Raw genomic sequence first — 19,626 nt, forward strand, 5'->3', positions numbered from 1 at the left:
GCCTCTGACACTTCTTAAACCCCTAATACTTTTGTCATTTTAGTGAAGGTGGCCATCTAGTAGCAATAAATATAACCTCTGAAATATCTTTCAATTTAAATAATAGCTTACAGTAATGTGACCAATAGCTAAAAGAACATTCTCTGTATGCTGCAGGTCCTAGAGAGAAGCCACTGAGCGAGTATCTGGCACAAAGTACAATGTGAGCTCCAGTCCCCTACCACGAGCTATAAGCACCAATGCCATTCGAGGGGGGAGAGTAGAAAGGGACAGTGTGGTTTATTGGAGGAGCTGGGCTAGGAAAGATGACCCTAGCATAAGGACATGAGAAACAGCGGTGAGGCCATTGGACAGACTGACCCTGGACTGTGCCATCAAAGCTAGTTCAGCACAGAGGAGAAAGGCTGCCCAGAAGATGCTCCTGTCTCTAGTGTCTGCAGCTCTTCTGGAGCCTGGATTGCTTCTATCTGGTGTCTAAATACTTCTCAGCCTAACTGTTCACTAATATGCCCTTGCCTTCCCTCTGTGACAATGACAAGTGTTGATCTGAGCTAAGCAAAACTCCCAGAGGTGGCACAGAGCAAGGCAGGCACAATGACACACGTGTAGTTACCAGGAAGCCTACTCTTCCCTAGGGGCACTGCCTGGCACCTTTATTGGGAACCTGCCAGCAACTGGCACTGGTAATGAGGACTGGACCCTGATGCCAGGGACCCAACAATCTACAGGAAAGGGCTCAAGTCAACCAACAGCTTCTGCTTCTGCTGGGTGGTCTGCAGCAGGGAGGTGAGGGCAGGGGGGGCTTTCTGTGGTAACTTCTGTGTGTCTTGTCTGTACACTCGGATTCAGAACCGCATGAAACTTCCCAGAGCAGGAGAGATCAACAGTCTCCAAGATGACAGGGGGAATGTCACCGAGCCCCACACTTAACTTTTACTTCCACTTACATAGTCACACCAGCTGGCCATACTTTATGCATTTCAAGTGGACTGGGCAGTCATGGGGAGACGAGAATGAAAGAAGCCCTGAGGACGGACGGGGTCTGGACACTGGAGCCACAGCAGACTCCAGGAAGTCTGGAGAACCGTGTCATGGAAAGGGAGGCCTGGGGGTTTGAATTCACAGACTGACAGGGTGGGCGGCAGGCCTAAATCTGGCATGGAGGAGAAAGTGAAAGAAGGCATGTGTGGCAATGACACAGCATCAGCCTGCAGCGACAGCCTTGTGCACACTGGGGGATGGCTCCTCCAAGGCTCCAAGCTGGCACCAGGGGGAAGCAGGCAGTTCTAGAGATGAGAGATGAGGAAAGGGGAAGCTGTTTCACCCTGGAGAGCAGGGAAGGAAGAAGCACTCACTCCCTGAGATAAGGAGGAAGGCCTGTGTGGAGCTCTTCTGCCTTGGGCAGAGCGAGGAGAAATACAAGCATCAGTGTCCCCTCCATGACTGCATTGTCTGAGGAGCAGCTGGAGGGCCTGGGTGGGTCACAGTGATCCAGTCTGAGGCTGCAAGAGCTCCTGGCAGCGGACAGTTCAGTGTCCCTTGTAAGATCACAGAGGCCTCCCACGGTGTGTGCTAAGGGCAGAGTTCTGAGACTGTGCCCTAGACTGAGCAGGAATGTGAGGAAGGGCAATAGAACAGGTGGCCAGGAAAGAAGCTGGGGTTGTGTCAGGTGCCGACTGAGGACAGGCTGGGAAGGACTGTCCCCATGGGGTGCAGAGCAGGCAAAGCAAAGTCAACACCACTGGTCCCTCAGCATAACATCCAGCTCCCAAATGCTGGCGTCACAGGCAGGAGCCACCACACCTGGCCGAATCACTTAAAAATACTAAACTACACTCAGATTTTCTCTTTATTGTCCAGAAAAGAGTCCCCCTCATATGTTTTAGACTGGATGTGAAGTACTCAGTGAAAACACTTACCTGCTGGCTTCATGTGAAGATACATCTTTACAACTTTGGGAGTTTAAGATTTTTTCAATTTTCTCAACCGATCGAATAACTTGTATAAGTCTCAACACACTCATCTATAAAAGGGCAGCAAACAAAAACCAAGCCAGACGAGGCACTTATCAGGTTGCTGAATCTTAATTAACTTACTTCCTCATTTTAATAAAGGAGAGACAAAGGTCAACATCACACACTTTACATATTCTTACAAGATCCTCAATTCCCAAGGATGTAAATTCTGGCTTTCCTACGGTGAATTTCAAAATTCTATCATAGTTAAACAACAACAACAAAAAAGATGGTGCGCCATCTTGCCAGCCCTTACATTTATTTTCTTAAAATGTACTTCCATGGTTAGTTATATATATATATGATATATATATATATCATATATATATATCTTCTCTAACTACATGAACATGGTAACTTATATCTTCAAGTCAATAAACACACTTACTACTGACAAAAACGTCCACAGTGGGGCAGAGGGAGACACAGGGTTCACTGAGGTGATGCCCAAAGGATGAGCTGCGGGCAGGCACTGAGCTCCCATCTCTCAAAGTGCACAAGAACACCCTCTGTGCTGGGGACAAATGGCACGCTGAGCTAAGCTTCAGTTTTACTACCTAATTTACTTAAGCTAGTGACCACTCAGGGACATCTGCAATGCTGTCTTACTTCAGGGCGTCCTCACTGACGACCATGAGCAGCCTGAGGACGGGCGTTTGTGGCACGTAACATGCTGCCTTAAAACATTAACATATCCTCTCTCCTCAGAGAGACCAGCGATGGGAAGACGTCTGCATAAACACTGATGTCATCATTCTGCTCAGCAGAGTACTTGGGGCGAGGGCACCACAGGCCCCACAGTGGTGATAAGAACTAGACTGAAGCAAGGTCGACAGCAGAACACACCTTCTTCTTCCTAATGTCTTCTTGCTTAGACATTCGCTCATCGACTGCCACAATTCCTTCACTCACAGAGGACCTGAGACTCTTGAAAAGAATAAGGAAAATGTTTTGCAAATATTAAATGTAACATTATAAAGCTGACACATTCAATTCTATTTCATAAGACTTAGTATATCCAGGCCAATATTCAGATATCAACAAAGTTACAAAGCATGGGATAGAATGCATCCCTGTAAGGCACCTAGGATATGGAGGCACAGTGAAACACAAAGCCAAGGTCACAGCAGACTAACTGCCAGAGAAGTAACAAACAAGAGACACCACAGTCAGCTGCAGTGGAGGAAGGACAATCAAAGCCTGTGTTTGGGAGCATCTGGGATTTAAAGAGGGTGCCATATGGGAGAGACCTTGCAAATATGCAACACTCACAAGGGGAGATCCTTAGAAGGCTAGAGGGGCTGGAGAGATGGCTCAGTGGTTAAGAGCACTGACTGCTCTACCAGAGGTCCTGAGTTCAATTCCCAGCAACCACATGGTGGCTCACAACCATCTGTAATGGGATCCGATGCCCTCTTCTGGGGTGTCTGAAGACAGCGACAGTGTACTCACATACATAAAATAAATAAATAAATCTTTAAAAAAAAAAAAAACCAAAACGGCCAGAGAGAACAGCCCCACACCTGGTGGAGAGGCACATCCTGGCATCTGCAGGCTTCCCTTTGAAGAGAAGGAGAATTTAAGGGTTGGGGTGAGTGTTGGCTTCTTCAGACTAGAATCCACTCGAGCAATATGGGAAAAGCCTGGTAAGAATGGGGAAGTTAGAACAAGAGGCCAGAAGGACAGAAACAGTAGCGTATCCTGGAGCTGCTGAGTTAGGCCCAGTGGGAGACAGTCATGAGTGAAGGTGATGGAGACTAGGGTAAGTGGGGAATCACAAACATTCTATAGAAAGTCAATTCTCTAAATGCTATAAAGTTCTGTAATACTGGCTCCTGATGAGGCAAACAACAATTCCCCATCTCAGGATCTCAAAGGCCAGCAAACCCAGCAGAGTCTGGCTGATGTGTCTAGGATGTGGTGGCAAGGCAGACAGTGGGACAGAGGGAAGGGCTGAGGGAAGGAAGAACAGAGAACAAGTCGGTATGAGAGCTGGCTGCTGGCAGAGTCCACAGACAGCTGAGAGATGCGGATATGGGAGCTCCAGGCAGCCAAGGATGTGGAACCCAGCAGTGGGCCACAGAATCTTTAGCTTTCATTCTGTGAAGAGTAACTCAGAAGTGCTCCTCATGAGCTCCAAGCCAAGCTCAGGTGGCATGCAGGCCTCCTCCTGCCTGTCTCCTGTCTTAAGGACGCCTGACATGGGCACTATTTCCCCAATACTATACACACATGTCACATGTTCAGACATGGTTTAAGGCTTTTCACCATCAAGGTGACACACACAAGGTACAGAACACCAAGCATGTGAAAACCTCACAGGACCAAAGGGCCTAGCAGTCAGGGGACCTGAGACTGTGGGATGAACCATGGGATGAACCAGCAGACAAAGAACAGGGTGACACCAACCTCCACACTGTAACGCTCACCCAGAAGTCTACCCCTGGTGGCTTTCTTGTGCCACACAGTACATCAGAGAAACATTTAAATTCTTGTGCATAGGGTATTCTGTTAAACTGGTGTCTTCCTTCAGTTGCTTGGAGTTTAAAGAGCTTTGTTGGCTAGGACCCTAACCACACACCATTTATCATCTGGGAAAATACTTATAAAATAACAAATACTTAGGATACAAGCCAGGTGGCTGGTCACTAACAGGCTGAGCTGTCGGCCATTTTAAAGCCATGCACTTGGAGACTCTGCCCTCAGGCATGCTGCAGACAGTAATATCACATGCTAAGACAGAGAAGCATTTATGGGCAATGTTTGAGATGAAAACTAAAACGACTGACCATGAGGACCAACAGACAGACCAGAATCTTGGATTGCTAAGCAGACAGGAGCATCGTGCTTTATAACAGACCAGTTAGTAACCATGAGGAACTTACCAGAACCTCTTCTCGTAATTGTCCCAAAGGCACAGAAAGTTGGTTGAGGGCTCTGTCCATGCCAACCTAGAGGCAAAATCAAGACAGCTCAAAATCATCAGTCCTAATCCAGTGTAACGATCTACGTGCCCATGGCCGCTGTTGGCAGGGTATGGCTACCCCTGAAGTCTGAGAAGAAGGAGGTCATATGCAAGCCTCCTTACATACAAGTTATCTTTGGAAGATTTGGGGGTTTTGTGATGTTGGGGTGAGCTGAGGACAAGTGCTCACCGCTAAGGCCTGGCAGCCACATCAAGTACAGTGACTGCAATCTGAACATGATGGTTTTCAATTGGCTGGTGCCAGAGTCTGATAAAGAGAATCTCACCTAAATCCGATAACTCTCGGGGAATATCCAAATTATATGCAGGGAAATAATCTTCAAGTTTCTAAGTCTACTACTGGAACAGTCACCTTAATAACTAAAGTACGTTCACAAAGCAAACACAGTTCATTCATTTTCATGTTTCTTAAGATTCCTAGAGGTTGTGCTTTCTATATTTCTTAGGACAAACACTTAAAAGTAAATTAAAATATGAATAAGACTTAAAAAAAAAAAAGATGCTGCTCTGCCCAGCTGCTGGCACGCTCCTCCCTGCTCATGAAGGCCAGCCTCCTGCAGATCACTGCTACTGCTCCCTGCTGGCATGTGCATGTGTCACACCAGGGAGTAGGCTCTCCCCAAGAATGGCTGTCATGTGCTCTGGCACAATAGCCTAACCAATGGGACTTCCTGAAAACCTATCAGGATCTAATAAAAATGGCCTCTTGCTGCCCCTCCCTTTACCACGCTCACAGCTAATACCCAACACAAACTCAAGAATAATCAAGCCAGCCAGCACGGTAATGAACACCTATAACCCAGCACTCCAGAGACAGAGGCAAGAGGCAACTGTGTGCAAGTTTGTGACCAGCCTCGGCTACACGGTAAGTTCCAGGACAGCCAGGACAACAGATTAAGACCCTGTCTCAGAAGTCAGGTATGGTAGCACACACCTTTACTCCAGTACTTGGGAAGTAGAGGCAGGAGGATCTCTGAGTTTCAGACCAGCACGGTGCATACGCAGAGTGCCAGGGCAGCCAGGGCTATAGAGAGACTCTGCCTCAACAAGAGCACATAAAAACCCATCTCAGGAAAGCCAAAAGTACAAAGAGAGTTGTAAAGCCACACAGTTCTATGTCAGCAAGAACTAATCAACAGCTCTTCTGTGCCCGACTGATGTCACCGAGTGCTTGAACCCTGCAACTACATGGTTTCCACAATGCTGCACTGTAAGTACCGGCCCTCGGGAGAGAGGACCTTCATGTCGCACCACTGGTGGGGAAGTGGGGGACGCTCACCAGGTTTGTTGAGAGGTTGACAAAGTCGGCGTAGTCCTTGTTGATGAGCTCCACCATGGCCGTCTTCAGCAGCTTGTAGTACAGCTCCAGGTCGTCCCTCAGCTCCTCCAGCTGCACCCGCTTCCTGCAGTCAGACACAAAATGGTCCACATCGAAATCCTCCTGGAATGAGCAGAAAAGCCAAGTGAGTGACACATGAAGACAGGAGGAGGGGACAGTCTACCACTCACAGGGCCTGTCACTCACACAGGTGCCCACAGGGCCAGGGCGGCCATCTTGTGATCTCATTCTACAGGGACCTTAAGTTTCTAAATGGACACGATTCAGTTAAGGCTCTTCTAAAGACAGAAACAGCTTTCTTCCCTTAACTCTAAAAGTATTAAATGTTCAGTGGAAAAAGAGTAGCCAATAGACTATGAACCCAGTAAAGAAAGAAAAAAGAAAGTGAAATGTTTGTGCTTTATGAGACACACACTTGACATTGTGGTTTGCATGCACATGTGCACACATGCACCTAACTCTTCCCCCAGAAAACACACCTCTGGTGTCTCCTGTAACACTGAGTGTGCACTCAAGTGTCCACAGCATGGGCTTCCGTGGAACAGGCATGGAGCCCAGCACTTCCCGCCGCAGTTTCTCAGGCCACCCAGGCTCTCAGCCACATCCTCCTAGCATTAAGCTCCTGGTAGGCTGATGGACCTACAGCCAGCAGGTTACTGTCTATTTCACCTGCTCCATCTAGTGTAACGGTTCCCAAACTTGTTAAGGCAAGATCAAGTCCCCAGAACGCGTTGTTATGACTGCATAATTCCGTTAACAGTGTATAAACCCGGAGTGTGATTGGAAAGAAGCGTTCGTTTCCATGAGATGTAAAGCAGAGCTGTGGAGTGGCTGGAAACAGGCGATTTGCTGAGACCACTTTTTACTGAATTACGTAAGGGTGGCGTTAACCCAGCAGGATGGGGTGGGAAAACCACAAATCCAGAAGACTCTGCAGCAGACCCTTTGCAAATGCCCACAGGTTCTCCCACCACCGAGAGAAACAAAGTGAGCACAGAAGAGACCATCCCGAAATGGAGCCAGCAGAGTGACCTCAGAGTCATACATCTTAAACTAAAATACTAAGGTCTGCACACACCACTTCTTCAGGTACTGGTTAACAATTCAGTGAGCCAACCAAATACCCTCCGTGATCATCTAGACAAAAAGACTTCCTCCAGACCAAACCACCTCAGTCATTCACAGAAGCCACCTGCTTCTCCTTCTGTAGCCACAGCCAGATGCTTGGGGAGAAGACGGTCCACAACCCCAGCTAAGTGTAAGTAGGTACATGACCTTGGACAAGACATCTGACACGTGAACTAAGGGTCTTATTCCAAGTGACTTTTATTTAGGCTTGCTGGTTGTCACAGCAGAGCTACTCGGTGTAGAATCAAAGATATTCTAAGTAGCTTGGTTCTAGCCTTGTCTGTAGCCAAAAGGCTAAAAAATCAGTAGTAACTTAGTTCACTAAGGTAGCAGGATCAAGAGTTCAAGGCCAGCTTGGGCTAGACAGCAAATTACTGTTTAAAAGGGAAAAGAAAGAGAGAAAAGGAAAAGAGCTTCCAGTCTGCTTGTCAAGAAAAAGTAGTATCCAGGTGACTGCCAGAGATGTGAGGGGATGAAGGGGCAAGGACCACCTGCTGGGATCTCATGAGGGAAGATGAGCATGACGGTTGGTCCTGTCAGCTTGACAGGATGAGACTCACTCTGGAGACAAATGTCGGGGCATCTCTGTGAGGGGGTTTCTAGAAAGTGAGGTCGGCATTAGTATCCATCACTTTCTGCTCCCTATCTGCAAGTGCGAAGAGACCAACGAGAGGCCTGAAGCTCTGTCCCCATTCCTTTCTGCCATGATAGTCTGGCTGTAGTCCCTCAAACCGTAAGCTGAAACAAACCCTTCTCTGAGGTGCTTTCTGTCAGGTATTTGGTCCTAGGACTGAGAACAGAACACAGTGAGACAGCAGTAACAACTCTCCAGCCAGATGCTGTGAGTGACAGGGAGAGAAGGGAGAAGGCTAGAACCAGGGAAGGCGTAGCAGAGACATCAGGCCTGTGAATGTAGAAGCAGAGTCTCAGGGCAGCTGATGGCACAGCCCAGGGGCAGGCCGCAGCAGCCACAAGGAGGGAACATACAGATGCCAGACTGGTGCTGTCATCAGCAAGGGGAGGATGTTCTGTGTTTCCTGAACAGGAATGACGTCATGTGCTGACAGCCGGGAAGGATGTGATGTCAGCGTGCCCAAGCATGCGGTCTGACCTCTGACCTCTGTCAGAAATACTGCCTTCTACTACCAACACCTTCTTACCTGCTTCACTGGCTCCTTCTTTTTAAAAATAATTTTTAAAGCAATATATATATATATATATATATATATATATATATATATATATTAAAGATTTATTTCTTTTTATGTATATATGAGCACACTGTCACTATCTTCAGACACACCAGAAGAGGGCATCAGATCCCCTTACAGACGGTTGTGAGCCACCATGTGGTTGCTGGGAATTGAACTCAGGTCCTCTGCAAGAGCAGTCAGTGCTCTTAACCGCTGAACCATCTCTCCAGCCCCAGCTCCTTCTGATACAATGATATAAAATCCTGTAAGTTCCCGTTTAAAGGTGACCTCGGCTTCATGAAGAGCCCTGGGTGGAGCATAAACCCCTCGCAGGACACTCGGGGCACACTGCACTTCCCGTCCTGACCCACCTGTATTTCCAGTCTGGGTCCTGACATCCCTCTGCACTCCAACCACCACTGACCAAGCTCAGCTTCTGAACCCACACATGCTTCCTCATGCTCAACACTCAAGCCCCGCCTTTCTGCCCTTGTCTCTTCAAATCTAGACTTGTAGTTGGCACACAGTAGGGTGGCCAACAAGTGAGCAAACAACTGCTCCCACCCCTCGGGAGGTTGTCATCATCTTGTCAAGATAACACATTTCTAACCAAACGCCTGCAGTCCGAGTAGCCTCACTCTCCTAGTGCGCACATCTGACATCCTAACCTTGTGAAGAAGAAGACACAAACCCCTGTGCCACTGAAACATATGTTGAATAAAATACAAACATACATACAGTTTGGATAACAGGCACTCCTGTCCTTTCTGCCACCAAACTAACTCATAAAACGTTTCTTTAAAGGAAGTGCAAATAACACAGGACCTTAATTTCTGGCTCCACCTAGAAAAACCAACATTACGCACAATGGCTGCTCCATGTCGTCTCCTCTACAATCGAACTGAACTGGTCACATCAGCAGAACTACAAACTGCGTGGCCCACTCAGAGAGCTGACTGCATGAAAGCGCACGGAAGAGGCCGGCCATTCCGTCCCCAGTTGGCTCATGTTGCTTGCCTAACTATTCTCGGTTTGTGCCATCTACTCTTAGACCCTGCATTTAACAGAGCCATCAAGTCAGTGTGAGTGAGGAAGTCACAGGCAATGCCCAAGCCTGAGGCAATGGCCCAGAAAGGCTGCTGGCACTAGGCATGCAGGAGGTCCCAGTTAAACGGTGAATGCAGTGAGTTTTCTCACCTAAAGTCAAAACAGGCCATGCTCCCTGGGCAAGCTTTCTTCCTCCGATGCCTGTGCCCGACGTGCACCTTCTGCTCTCTTTACCCTCTTTCCAAGGTATCCATAAGTCACGGGATGGAACAGGGGCTTTCTGAAGCAGTCCTTCAAGTATCCCATTTGAATTCATTTGTTGGGGCTGGAGATGGCTCAGCAGTTAACAGTGCTTACTACTTTTACAGAGGACCAGAGTTTGGCTCCCAGCACCCACATGGCAACTCACAACCACTTGTAATTCCAGTTCTAGGGAATCTGGGGGCCTCTGCACACAGTGTGCACATAAACTCAGGAAGGCAAACACACACACACACACACACACACACACAGTACTTCATCCCTAGCTCTAGAAAAACCTTTCACATACATGAAAACCTATGTGGGCACAGTAAGGTAGATACATATAAATTAAAACCAAACACCAAAACCTCAGCGCTTTCTTTGGTCATGTAACCTAAATGCAAATACCAAAACAGAGATAGGCCAGTTAATTCAGAGGGAAAAATTACCACGGGAAAGGGGAGCAGGGTGCACACATGCAAACAAACACACAACACACACACTATTCTGTAATACCCACACTCATTTGCTTAATATTATCTCAGCCCGTGGAAGGCTTGAGACAGGAGCATGGAGACCTGCCTGGGCTACACCTCAAAACCCTCCCTGACGCAAGAAAGAAACTGGGTGTAGATATGTTTGGGATTGTTAAGTGACAACAGCGGAGAGGTGCAATTAACAGGCCAAGCTCCTTCAGTTTCGGCTCAAAGCCTGAGCCGTTCGGAGGCTGTGCCTGCTTGGTGAAAAGCTATCAGCGAAGTCTTTTCGGTTTGGATTTGTAAGCAGAGTCGCTGCTGGGCTGCAGGGTGGCGAGGCTGTCAGGCTCCCTTCAATGTCAAAGCGATTTCAGCCTGGACACCCCCGCCACCTTCCATCCCGCGTCCCTGACACCGGCCGGAACCTCTGGGAACCGCAGGGCCTGAGCGTCGGGCAACTCGGCGGCGGATCTGCCAGGTGCCCTCACCTTCATGAACTCGTCCTTATCGAAGCACAGCGTGTCCGGCCCGGTGGGCAGGTTCATCCTGCGTTTCTCCATCACGCCAGCCACTGGCTCTCAACGCCAAGACCGCAGGGGACGCGGCAGCCCCGCCCCCCAACCGTCCCAGCTCCACTTCCGCTTCCGCCAGCAGGGCAGCGGCGAGCGGCAGCCAATAGACGAGCGCCGCGGGCGGCTGCGCACTGTTGGCGATGAGAGACGCTTGCTTGGAGCCCGACGCACGCAGTCTGGCGCTACTGCCTCTGGTAGACGAGCGTGGTACTGCAGCCTCATGCACGCACCAAAGCCGCTCGCCCGGGAGAAAAGTCAAGAACCAGGATAACCTTGTTCTTTTCTCCTGGGGAGAGTTCCAGAGTGACCGCCTCCGAGGAGAAAACGTCACTGCCCTTAAAGATGGTCCTTAAAGATGGTCAGAGGAAGGTGATCCCTTTGCATTTCAGTTTAGCCCAGACAGGAAACGATCCCTCCATCTGAATGTTGGGGTAAAATTCAGAGACCCTATCGCCTGAGCTTGCGCTGGATGGGCAAATATATTTTATTTTTATTACCAAGTCCAAGTCTCGGCAATGCTAACTCTCCATGTACTGACTACGCTTTAGTAACCCCAGCCTGTCTCCAGGTCCTCGTTACCCAGGGCACCGCCACCAGCATGGCTGACAATGGAAGATATTGTTAGAACCCTTTACCAACACCTTATTTAGCAATTCCTCCTGTAAAAGAACAGACAAAGCCCTTCTTGCCAACTCAAAATATTATCCTCGTACCTAATAAAGTGAACAGTTCTCTGCTGATATTGGTCTGAAAGATGTGGCCTTCTATAGCTATAATTACGGAGTGGCAAATTGGAAGTACCAAGGGAAGGACCCAGGTGTTGGCTGAGAGAGAAACAAAGACTCCTGGGAAACCTGCCTGATTTATAGAAGCTTGGAGCTAGAACTTGACATTCCCTTCTGATATTGTTCTCCATCCTTTAGCAAAGAAAGTAACCTGAACATGTACAGCCTAGTGAGCTAATCCTGCAATTGCTGAAGGGATTCCGTGGTGTACTGGCTGGCTTTGCTTGTCAACTTGATGCAAGCTAGAGTCGTCACAGAGAAAAGAGCCTCAGCTGAGGAAATGCCTCCATGAGATCCAGCGGGGAGGTCCCAGCCCACTGTGGGTGGAGCCATCCCTGAGCTGGTGGTCCTAGGTTCTATAAGAAAGCAGGCTAAACAAGCCAGTAAGCAGCACCCTCCATGGCCTCTGCATCAGCTCCTGTTCCAGGTTCCTGCCCTATTTGAGTTCCTGTCCTGACTTCCTCCAATGATGAACTGTGATCTGAAAGTATAAGCCAGATAAACCGTTCCTTCCCCAACTTGGTTTTTTTTTTGTTTTTTTTTTTTTTTTTTTTTTTTTTTGTCATGATGTTTTGTTGCAGCTATAGAAAACTCTAAGACAAGTTGGTACCAGGAATGGGGTATTGCTGTGGCAAGCCTGATCTCAGTGATGTGGTGACCTCTCTGTGACCTCAGGGAGAATTGTGGGAGGACTTTGGAACTTTGTGCTAGAAGAATCATTGAGTGTTAAGAGCTCAGTGGGATGTTCTGTAGGAGCTTGGAAGATAAGAATATTGAGAGCAATGCAGAGGATGGAGGCCTGGCTTGTGAAGTTTCAGAAGAAAGTTTAAAGACTATCAGGGCTGTCAGCTATTTTGATTTAAGTCTATGGTTCTGGTTGGTTGGGGCTGAAGAATCGGCTGTGATTAATAAGATACCAGAACTACCAAAGTGAATCCTTTACATTACTGGGACTATCGATGCTGGTTATCTGGACTTAAGAAATGAGTGATGATTAAGAAGAGACCAGCATCCCTGAGGTGAAATTTTCTGGGAAGTGTTTTCTGAGAGCGGAGAGAAGCTATGCTCCAGAGGTGGCCAAGGTTGTACCTCATGTTCCAGCTGGATTTGGTAATGTATAGGAATCACCCAGGTGGTACTGGTTTTAAAGACATGAAGGGGTCATGGAGAGCAGCTGAGGCTTAGCACTGTGAGAGGCCGCCATCATTGAAGGTGCAGCCTCAGTAGCAGTTGAAGTTGAGGCTTGGAACCATGAGGTGCCAACAAGTTATTGGTCAAAGTACAGCCCAGTTGCAGTAGAAGACCCCAGCATTTTGAAGATGCCAGTACCATGGAAGGACAACCAAGAACAAGCGGCAGCGGCAGCAGTGGAGTGGAGCCAGCCAAAGCCTACAAGATATAGAGTGTGTGTGGGGGGGTGTAGGGGGGGTGTGGTGTGTGTGTGTGTGTGGTGTGTGTGTGTGTGGTGTGTGTGTTTGTGGTGTGTGTGTGTGTGGTGTGTGTGTGTGTGGTGTGTGTGTGTGTGGTGTGTGTGTGGTGTGTGTGTGGTGTGTGTGTGTGTGTGTGGTGTGTGTGTGGTGTGTGTGTGGTGTGTGTGTGTGTGTGTGTGGTGTGATGTGTGTGTGTGTGTGTGTTACAGAGGGCAGAGCTGGAGGACTGAACCAAGCCACTTGGGGAAGTCAGAAGATCGTGAGTGGATCCCAGACGGTACAGTTGGAGTTTAATTTTGTCTTGCTTTGATTATGACTGTGCCCTGATTTTTCCCCCCTTGGAGTAAGAAAGTATTTTACTGGAGCCCACAGTGGAGAGACTTTGATTTTTAGAAGACTTTGAATTTTAAAAAGAGATCAGATATTTTAAAGGAACTGAAGTTTTAATGTTGGAATTTGTAAAGACTGTAGGACATTTAAAGTTATGTTTTTAATGTGAGATCTTGGGTGTGCATAAGAAAGGAAGGACTGAGGCTTCATAGTGATGTGTGTCAAAAAAAGTGATGTGTGTCAAAAAAAGTGATGTGTGTCAAAAATAGTGATGTGTGTCAAAAAAAGTGATGTGTGTCAAAATAGTGATGTGTGTCAAAAAATAGTGATGTGTGTCAAAAATAGTGATGTGTGTCAAAAATAGTGATGTGTGTCAAAAATAGTGATGTGTGTCAAAAATAGTGACGTGTGTCAAAAAATAGTGACGTGTGTCAAAAAATAGTGACGTGTGTCAAAAAATAGTGACGTGTGTCAAAAAATAGTGACGTGTGTCAAAAATAGTGACGTGTGTCAAAAATAGTGATGTGTGTCAAAAAATAGTGACGTGTGTCAAAAAATAGTGATGTGTGTCAAAAATAGTGACGTGTGTCAAAAATAGTGACGTGTGTCAAAAATAGTGACGTGTGTCAAAAATAGTGACGTGTGTCAAAAATAGTGATGTGTGTCAAAAAATAGTGACGTGTGTCAAAAATAGTGATGTGTGTCAAAAATAGTGACGTGTGTCAAAAATAGTGATGTGTGTCAAAAAATAGTGATGTGTGTCAAAAATAGTGATGTGTGTCAAAAATAGTGATGTGTGTCAAAAATAGTGACGTGTGTCAAAAATAGTGATGTGTGTCAAAAAATAGTGACGTGTGTCAAAAAATAGTGATGTGTGTCAAAAATAGTGATGTGTGTCAAGTTGACAAGGGGTCAGCTGTACTGGTTGGTTTTGTGTCAACTTGACATTTAAAGTTATCAGAGAGGATGGAGCCTCAGCTGAAGACGTGCCTCCACGAGATCTAGCAGGAAAGCATTTTCTCAATTAGTGATCACTGGGGGAGGGCCCAGCCCACTGTGGGTGGTGCCACCTCTAGGCTGGTGGTCCTGAGTTCTAAAAGAAAGCAGGCTGAGCAAGCCATGTGAAACAAGACAGTAAGTGTCACCCCTCCATGGTCTCTGCATCAGCTCCTGCCTCCAGGTCCTGCCCTGTCTGAGTTCCTACCCTGACTTTCCTTGATGATAAACTGTTATACCAAGATGTGAGTGAAATAAACTCTTTTCTCCCTAAGTTGTTTTTTTGGTCATGATGTTTCATCACAGCGATAGAAATCCTAACTAAAACAAATGGCAGAGGAGAATGGACCAGAGTCCTGGAGTCTGTTCTCTTCCCAGAATTTGGTAGGGAGCAGCCTAGAGCCTCTCAAATGGACTGTCATTCTGCCTCAACCCAGCACCTAGCAGGAGCAGCACATCAGCTTTGGTGCTAAAGAATCCGGATGACATTGGGAGAGGGTGGAGACAAGACCTGCCCAAGAGCACGGTCTTGACATCCACTCCGAGCTCACACTTTGACCATTTTCTGCCGTGTTACACAGTGCATACAACACCTCCTCAGAAGTCAGTGGACAGCCTCTCTCCAAAGCGGCCTGCATCTCTGCTGTTTGTCCTTATCCCTCTGGCTGTGGGCAGCCATGAGGGGTGTCATGGCTACCTCCCACTTCCTGGTGCCTACTCTTCAGCCATGCATCTCTTTCTTCATATTTAAGTACATGGTTAATTCTTCATTGTCAGTGTGACTGGATTTGCAATCACCTACAAGACCCGCCTGCAGGTGTGTCTGTGGCAGTGTTTCCAGAGGCGTTTACCTGAGAGTCAACCACCCGGCTGGAATAGTGAGTGGCACCATTCCACAAGCTCCCAACTGACTAAAAAGGAGATGTCGAACTGAGTACCAGCGTTCATCTCTGCTTCCTGACTGTTGAGGTCATGTGACCAGCTGCCCTGGGCTCCTGCTGCCATACCTTCCCTGTCAAGATGAACCAAATGCCTGTAGCTCCTCCTGTAGTTACTTACTGTTACATGTTTGGCCACAGCAACAAAAAGATTAATGAACACAATACAATCTCATAACAAGGCCTCGCTCACTGCACTTGAAGAAAGAGTAGTCAGGACACGAATATGAAGTTAACCTAGCAGTGGCAGACCCGGTAAGTGGCTGACATTTCTTGTTTCTTGCCCCATATCTGATCTACAGCTTTTCCTCAGGAGACCTTATGCTGGCACATCTTTCTGTCTTGTTAAGTCTCCTCTGTTCCTTGATCTTTTCCTTTCTCGTGAAGCACGCACCTGCTACTTTATTTCTAAGTAAACAGTTACCCTGCTTCGACTTGCCATCTCTGGAAAATTCTTAGTTCCCCACTTCCAGTGGCATTGTGACAAGTCCCATTTCTTCCTTCCCACTCTGCCCTATTTATAGGCTTCCCGTTTTTGGCAGGTTTGCAACTGAACACTCAAAAACTGCAAAGAGAAATATCACACTCAGGAGACTCATGTGGGCATTTTCTTTGGTCATCACCACACAGAACTAGAGGCCTGCTCACTGCTGATGACCAAGGATTTTCCGATTTTAAAGGATTGTATACCTACCCCAGAGTCTGAGTGTGTAGCCTGACCTCAGTGTCCTTAAAGGAAATCGGGCAAAGTGGGGTTGTCATAGTTAGGGTTTTACTGCTGTGAAGAGACACCATAACCATCTTATAAAGGACAACATTTAATTGGGGCTTGCTTACAGTTTCAGAGGTTCCGTCCATTATCATCATGGTGGGAAGCATGGCAGCATCCAGGCAGGCATGGTGCCAGAGGAGTTGAGAGTTCTACTTCTTGATCTGAAGGCAGCAGGAGGGAACTGGATGTTTTTCACATTGGGTACAGCTTGATCATTTAAGACCACAAAGCCCCTCCTCCACAGTGACACACTTCCTCTAACAAGGCCACGCCTCTTCTAAAAGGCCACGCCTCCTAATAGTGCCACTCCCTATGGCCAAGCATTTAAACACATGTATCTTGGGGGGCCATACCTATTCAAACCACCACATGGGGTTATTAGGGCAAGGAAGATCACTCTCAGCTCCCATGTCTACAAAGACTTGGGGAGCTCATGAGGATGCATGATGCATCCTATCAATATTTCAAAAGCCTTTCTTGAATCCTACCAGGTCTTCACCAGTCCAAGCACTAGGGATTAAATGAAGGCCCCCATGAATTTATGGGCTGTATCACTAAACTATCTATATCCTCAGTCTTAGCTCTACTTTAAAAAAAAAGTGTTTTATTTTTAATTGTGAGTTTCTGTGTGTACATATGAGTACAGGTACCCACAGACTGAGGCTAGAGGTATCAGGTCTACTTGGAGCTGGAATTACAGGCAGTTGTGAGCTGTCTGACATGGGCCCTGGAAATGAACTTGGGTCCTCTGCAAGAGAAGTATGCAGCCTTAGCTACTGATCCATTCTCCAACTCCTCTACGTTCCCAAGGCAACCATGAACTCCTTATGTAGCACAGGTAGCCTTGCACTTGTGATCTTCCTGCCTTAGCCTCCCAAGTAGCTGGGGTTACAGGCTGTTCGTCATGAGACTTGACTTGACCCTGTGTGTCTCCCCAGTAACTCCTGTATTTCTCTCTGCCCTCCTTTACTCAGAGGACAGCTGCTAAAATAAGCTGTAGTTGCCAAGCTGAGCTATCCCTGCAAGCTCCCTGAAGAATACTGCGCAGAGATGCATCTGAGTGAGTCCCACTTCAGAGCTCCTGATTCTACGTACAGTTGTCAGGAAAACTGAGAGATGAGGCTAGGTGTTTGTGTGGTGGTACACGCTTGTAGTTCTGGGACTCGGGAGTTTGAGGCAGGAGAATTGGGAATTCCAGATCAGCTTGAGTTTCATAATGTATTTGAGTTCAGCCTGGATTTGCAGAGAAAGACCTTGTCTCAAAAAAAAAAAAAAAAAAAAAAAAAGTCATAAACTAACAAAAGGATTTGCCAGAGAACAAGCAGAATGGGGGTCTGCCCAGCTCATGCCTTGGGCTGATACCAAAGGATGAATTGAGGCTACACTTCAGGTAAACGCCCTCTAGAGGATGATGTCAGTACTGGCAGCCCTTCTGCATCTCTTTTTAAAATGATAAACAAGGATTCTTTATTCTTTTATTATTTTTTATTATTTTATTATTATTGTATTTTATTTATTATCTTTAATCTTTTTTTACAGTCCAGTCATTATCCCCTTCTCGTTCTGCCCTCAGACAGTTCCTCATCCCATTCCTCTTCCCCCATCTCCAAGAGGATGTCTCTACCCCCCAACCATCCCCCACCCAACCAGCCCCCTCCCCCATTCCCTGAGGCCTCAAGTGTCTCAAGGGTTAGGTGCATCTTCTCTCACTTGAGGCCTGATCATGCAGTCCTATGCTGCCTGATTGGTGACTCAGTGTCTGAGAGATCTCAGGGGTCCAGGTTTGTTGAGATTGCTGGTCTTCCTATGGGGCTGCCCTCCTCCTCAGCTTCTTCCAGCCTTTCCCTAATTCAACCATAGGGGTCCCCAACTTCAGAGCATTGGTTAGGTGTAAGTATCTGTGTCTGTCTTAGCTGCTCTGGCTTGTTAACCTTTTTGAGTTCTGTGGATTGTATCCTAGGCATTCTGTACTTTTTTGGCTAATATCCACTTATTAGTACATACCGTGCATGTCCTTTTGGGTCTAAGATACCTCACTCGGGATGATATTTTCTAGTTCCATCCATTTGCCTATAAAACTCATGATGTCATCATTCTTAATAGCTGAGTAGTATTCCATTGTGTAAATGAACCACATTTTCTGTATCCATTCGTCTGTCGTGGGACATATGGGTGGTTTTCAGCTTCTGGCTATTATAAATAAGGCTGCTATAAACATAGTGGAGCATGTGTCCTTGTTATATGTTGGAGCAACTTTTGGATATATGCCCAGGAGTGGTATAGCTGGGTTTTCAGGTAGATCTATTTTCAATTTTCTGAAGAACCTCCAGATGGATTTCCAGAGTGGTTGTACCAGTTTGCAATCCCACCAGCAATGGAGGAGTGTTCCTCTTTCTCTGAATTCTCGATAACATGTGCTGTCATGTTCTGCGCCCCTTTTCAAGTCCCCTTCGCCCGCGAAAGAGACACGTGAGGCAGTGTTCGGGTGGTTACTACAATGAGGCTTTATTCTTGTATCAACAGAAGCGGAAGACCCAAAGCCCAGGAAAGGCACTGCTATATGTACCCTAGAGTGGCGTGCTCACTTCTGATTGGCTGTTCACTCATCACCCCATATTATGCCCCGGGTTGGGCAGTGACTTTGGCGAGCTTTTGCCTTTTGCACCTGCGCAGTCAGATGTTTACTTGTGGGAGCACAGGATGCCCGCACCATCTTGTAATGGCGAATGTTGTCACGCTCACTGCGGCTCCTAACACTGTCACCTGAGTTTTTGACCTTAGCCATTCTGATTAGTGTAAGGTAGAATCCCAGGGTCATTTTGATTTGCGTTTCCCTGATCACTAAGGGCTTTGAACATTTCTTTAAGTGCTTCTCTGACATTTGAGATTCTTCTGTTGTGAATTCTCTGTTTAGTTCTATACCCCATTGTTTTTTGGGTTGTTTGGGGTTTTTTTTTTTTTTTTTTGGAGGTTAGCTTCTTGAATTCTTTATATATTTTGAATATTAGCCCTCTATCAGATGTGGGGTCAGTGATGATTTTTTTTCCCCAGTTTGTAGGTTTGTCCTAGTTACTGTGTCCTTTGCCTTACAGAAGCTTTTCGGTTTCATGAGGTCCCATTTATCGATTCTTGATCTTAGAGCCTGAGCCATTGGAGTTCTGTTTAGGAAATTGCCACCCCGCCCCATGCCCCGCCCCATGCCCCGCCCCATGCCCCGCCCCATGCCCCGCCCCATGCCCCGCCCCATGCCCCGCCCCATGCCCCGCCCATGCCCTGAGTTCGAAGCTCTTTCTCATTTTTTCTTCTATTAGACTCAGTGTGCAGTCCCCATCAAAATTCCAACACAATTCGTCAAAGACATGGAAAGAGCAAATTT

At 47.1% G+C, this 19,626-nt stretch overlaps 1 protein-coding gene across 2 annotated transcripts in view; it reads right to left on the bottom strand.

Moving 5' to 3' along the window:
- The window catches only part of LOC117701702 (conserved oligomeric Golgi complex subunit 2), a 33,031-nt gene extending 21,967 nt beyond the window's left edge, over positions 1-11,064 (bottom strand). The window contains exons 1-5 of one of the 2 annotated variants that reach the window (XM_034493227.2): positions 10,916-11,064; positions 6,281-6,442; positions 4,901-4,966; positions 2,862-2,942; positions 1,920-2,023 (exon numbers count right to left, since the gene is read on the bottom strand). In XM_034493227.2, coding sequence (XP_034349118.1) covers positions 1,920-2,023; positions 2,862-2,942; positions 4,901-4,966; positions 6,281-6,442; positions 10,916-10,987 — 485 coding nt within the window. In that variant the 5' untranslated portion in view covers positions 10,988-11,064. Of the gene's footprint in view, positions 1-1,919; positions 2,024-2,624; positions 2,749-2,861; positions 2,943-4,900; positions 4,967-6,280; positions 6,443-10,915 lie in introns of those variants that run through there. The other variant, XM_076706285.1, reaches the window with a different exon arrangement.
- Between the last annotated feature and the right edge of the window lie 8,562 nt (positions 11,065-19,626).

Source organism: Arvicanthis niloticus, unplaced genomic scaffold (assembly GCF_011762505.2).
Source record: "Arvicanthis niloticus isolate mArvNil1 unplaced genomic scaffold, mArvNil1.pat.X pat_scaffold_195_arrow_ctg1, whole genome shotgun sequence".
In the NCBI taxonomy this organism is placed as follows: domain Eukaryota; kingdom Metazoa; phylum Chordata; class Mammalia; order Rodentia; family Muridae; genus Arvicanthis; species Arvicanthis niloticus.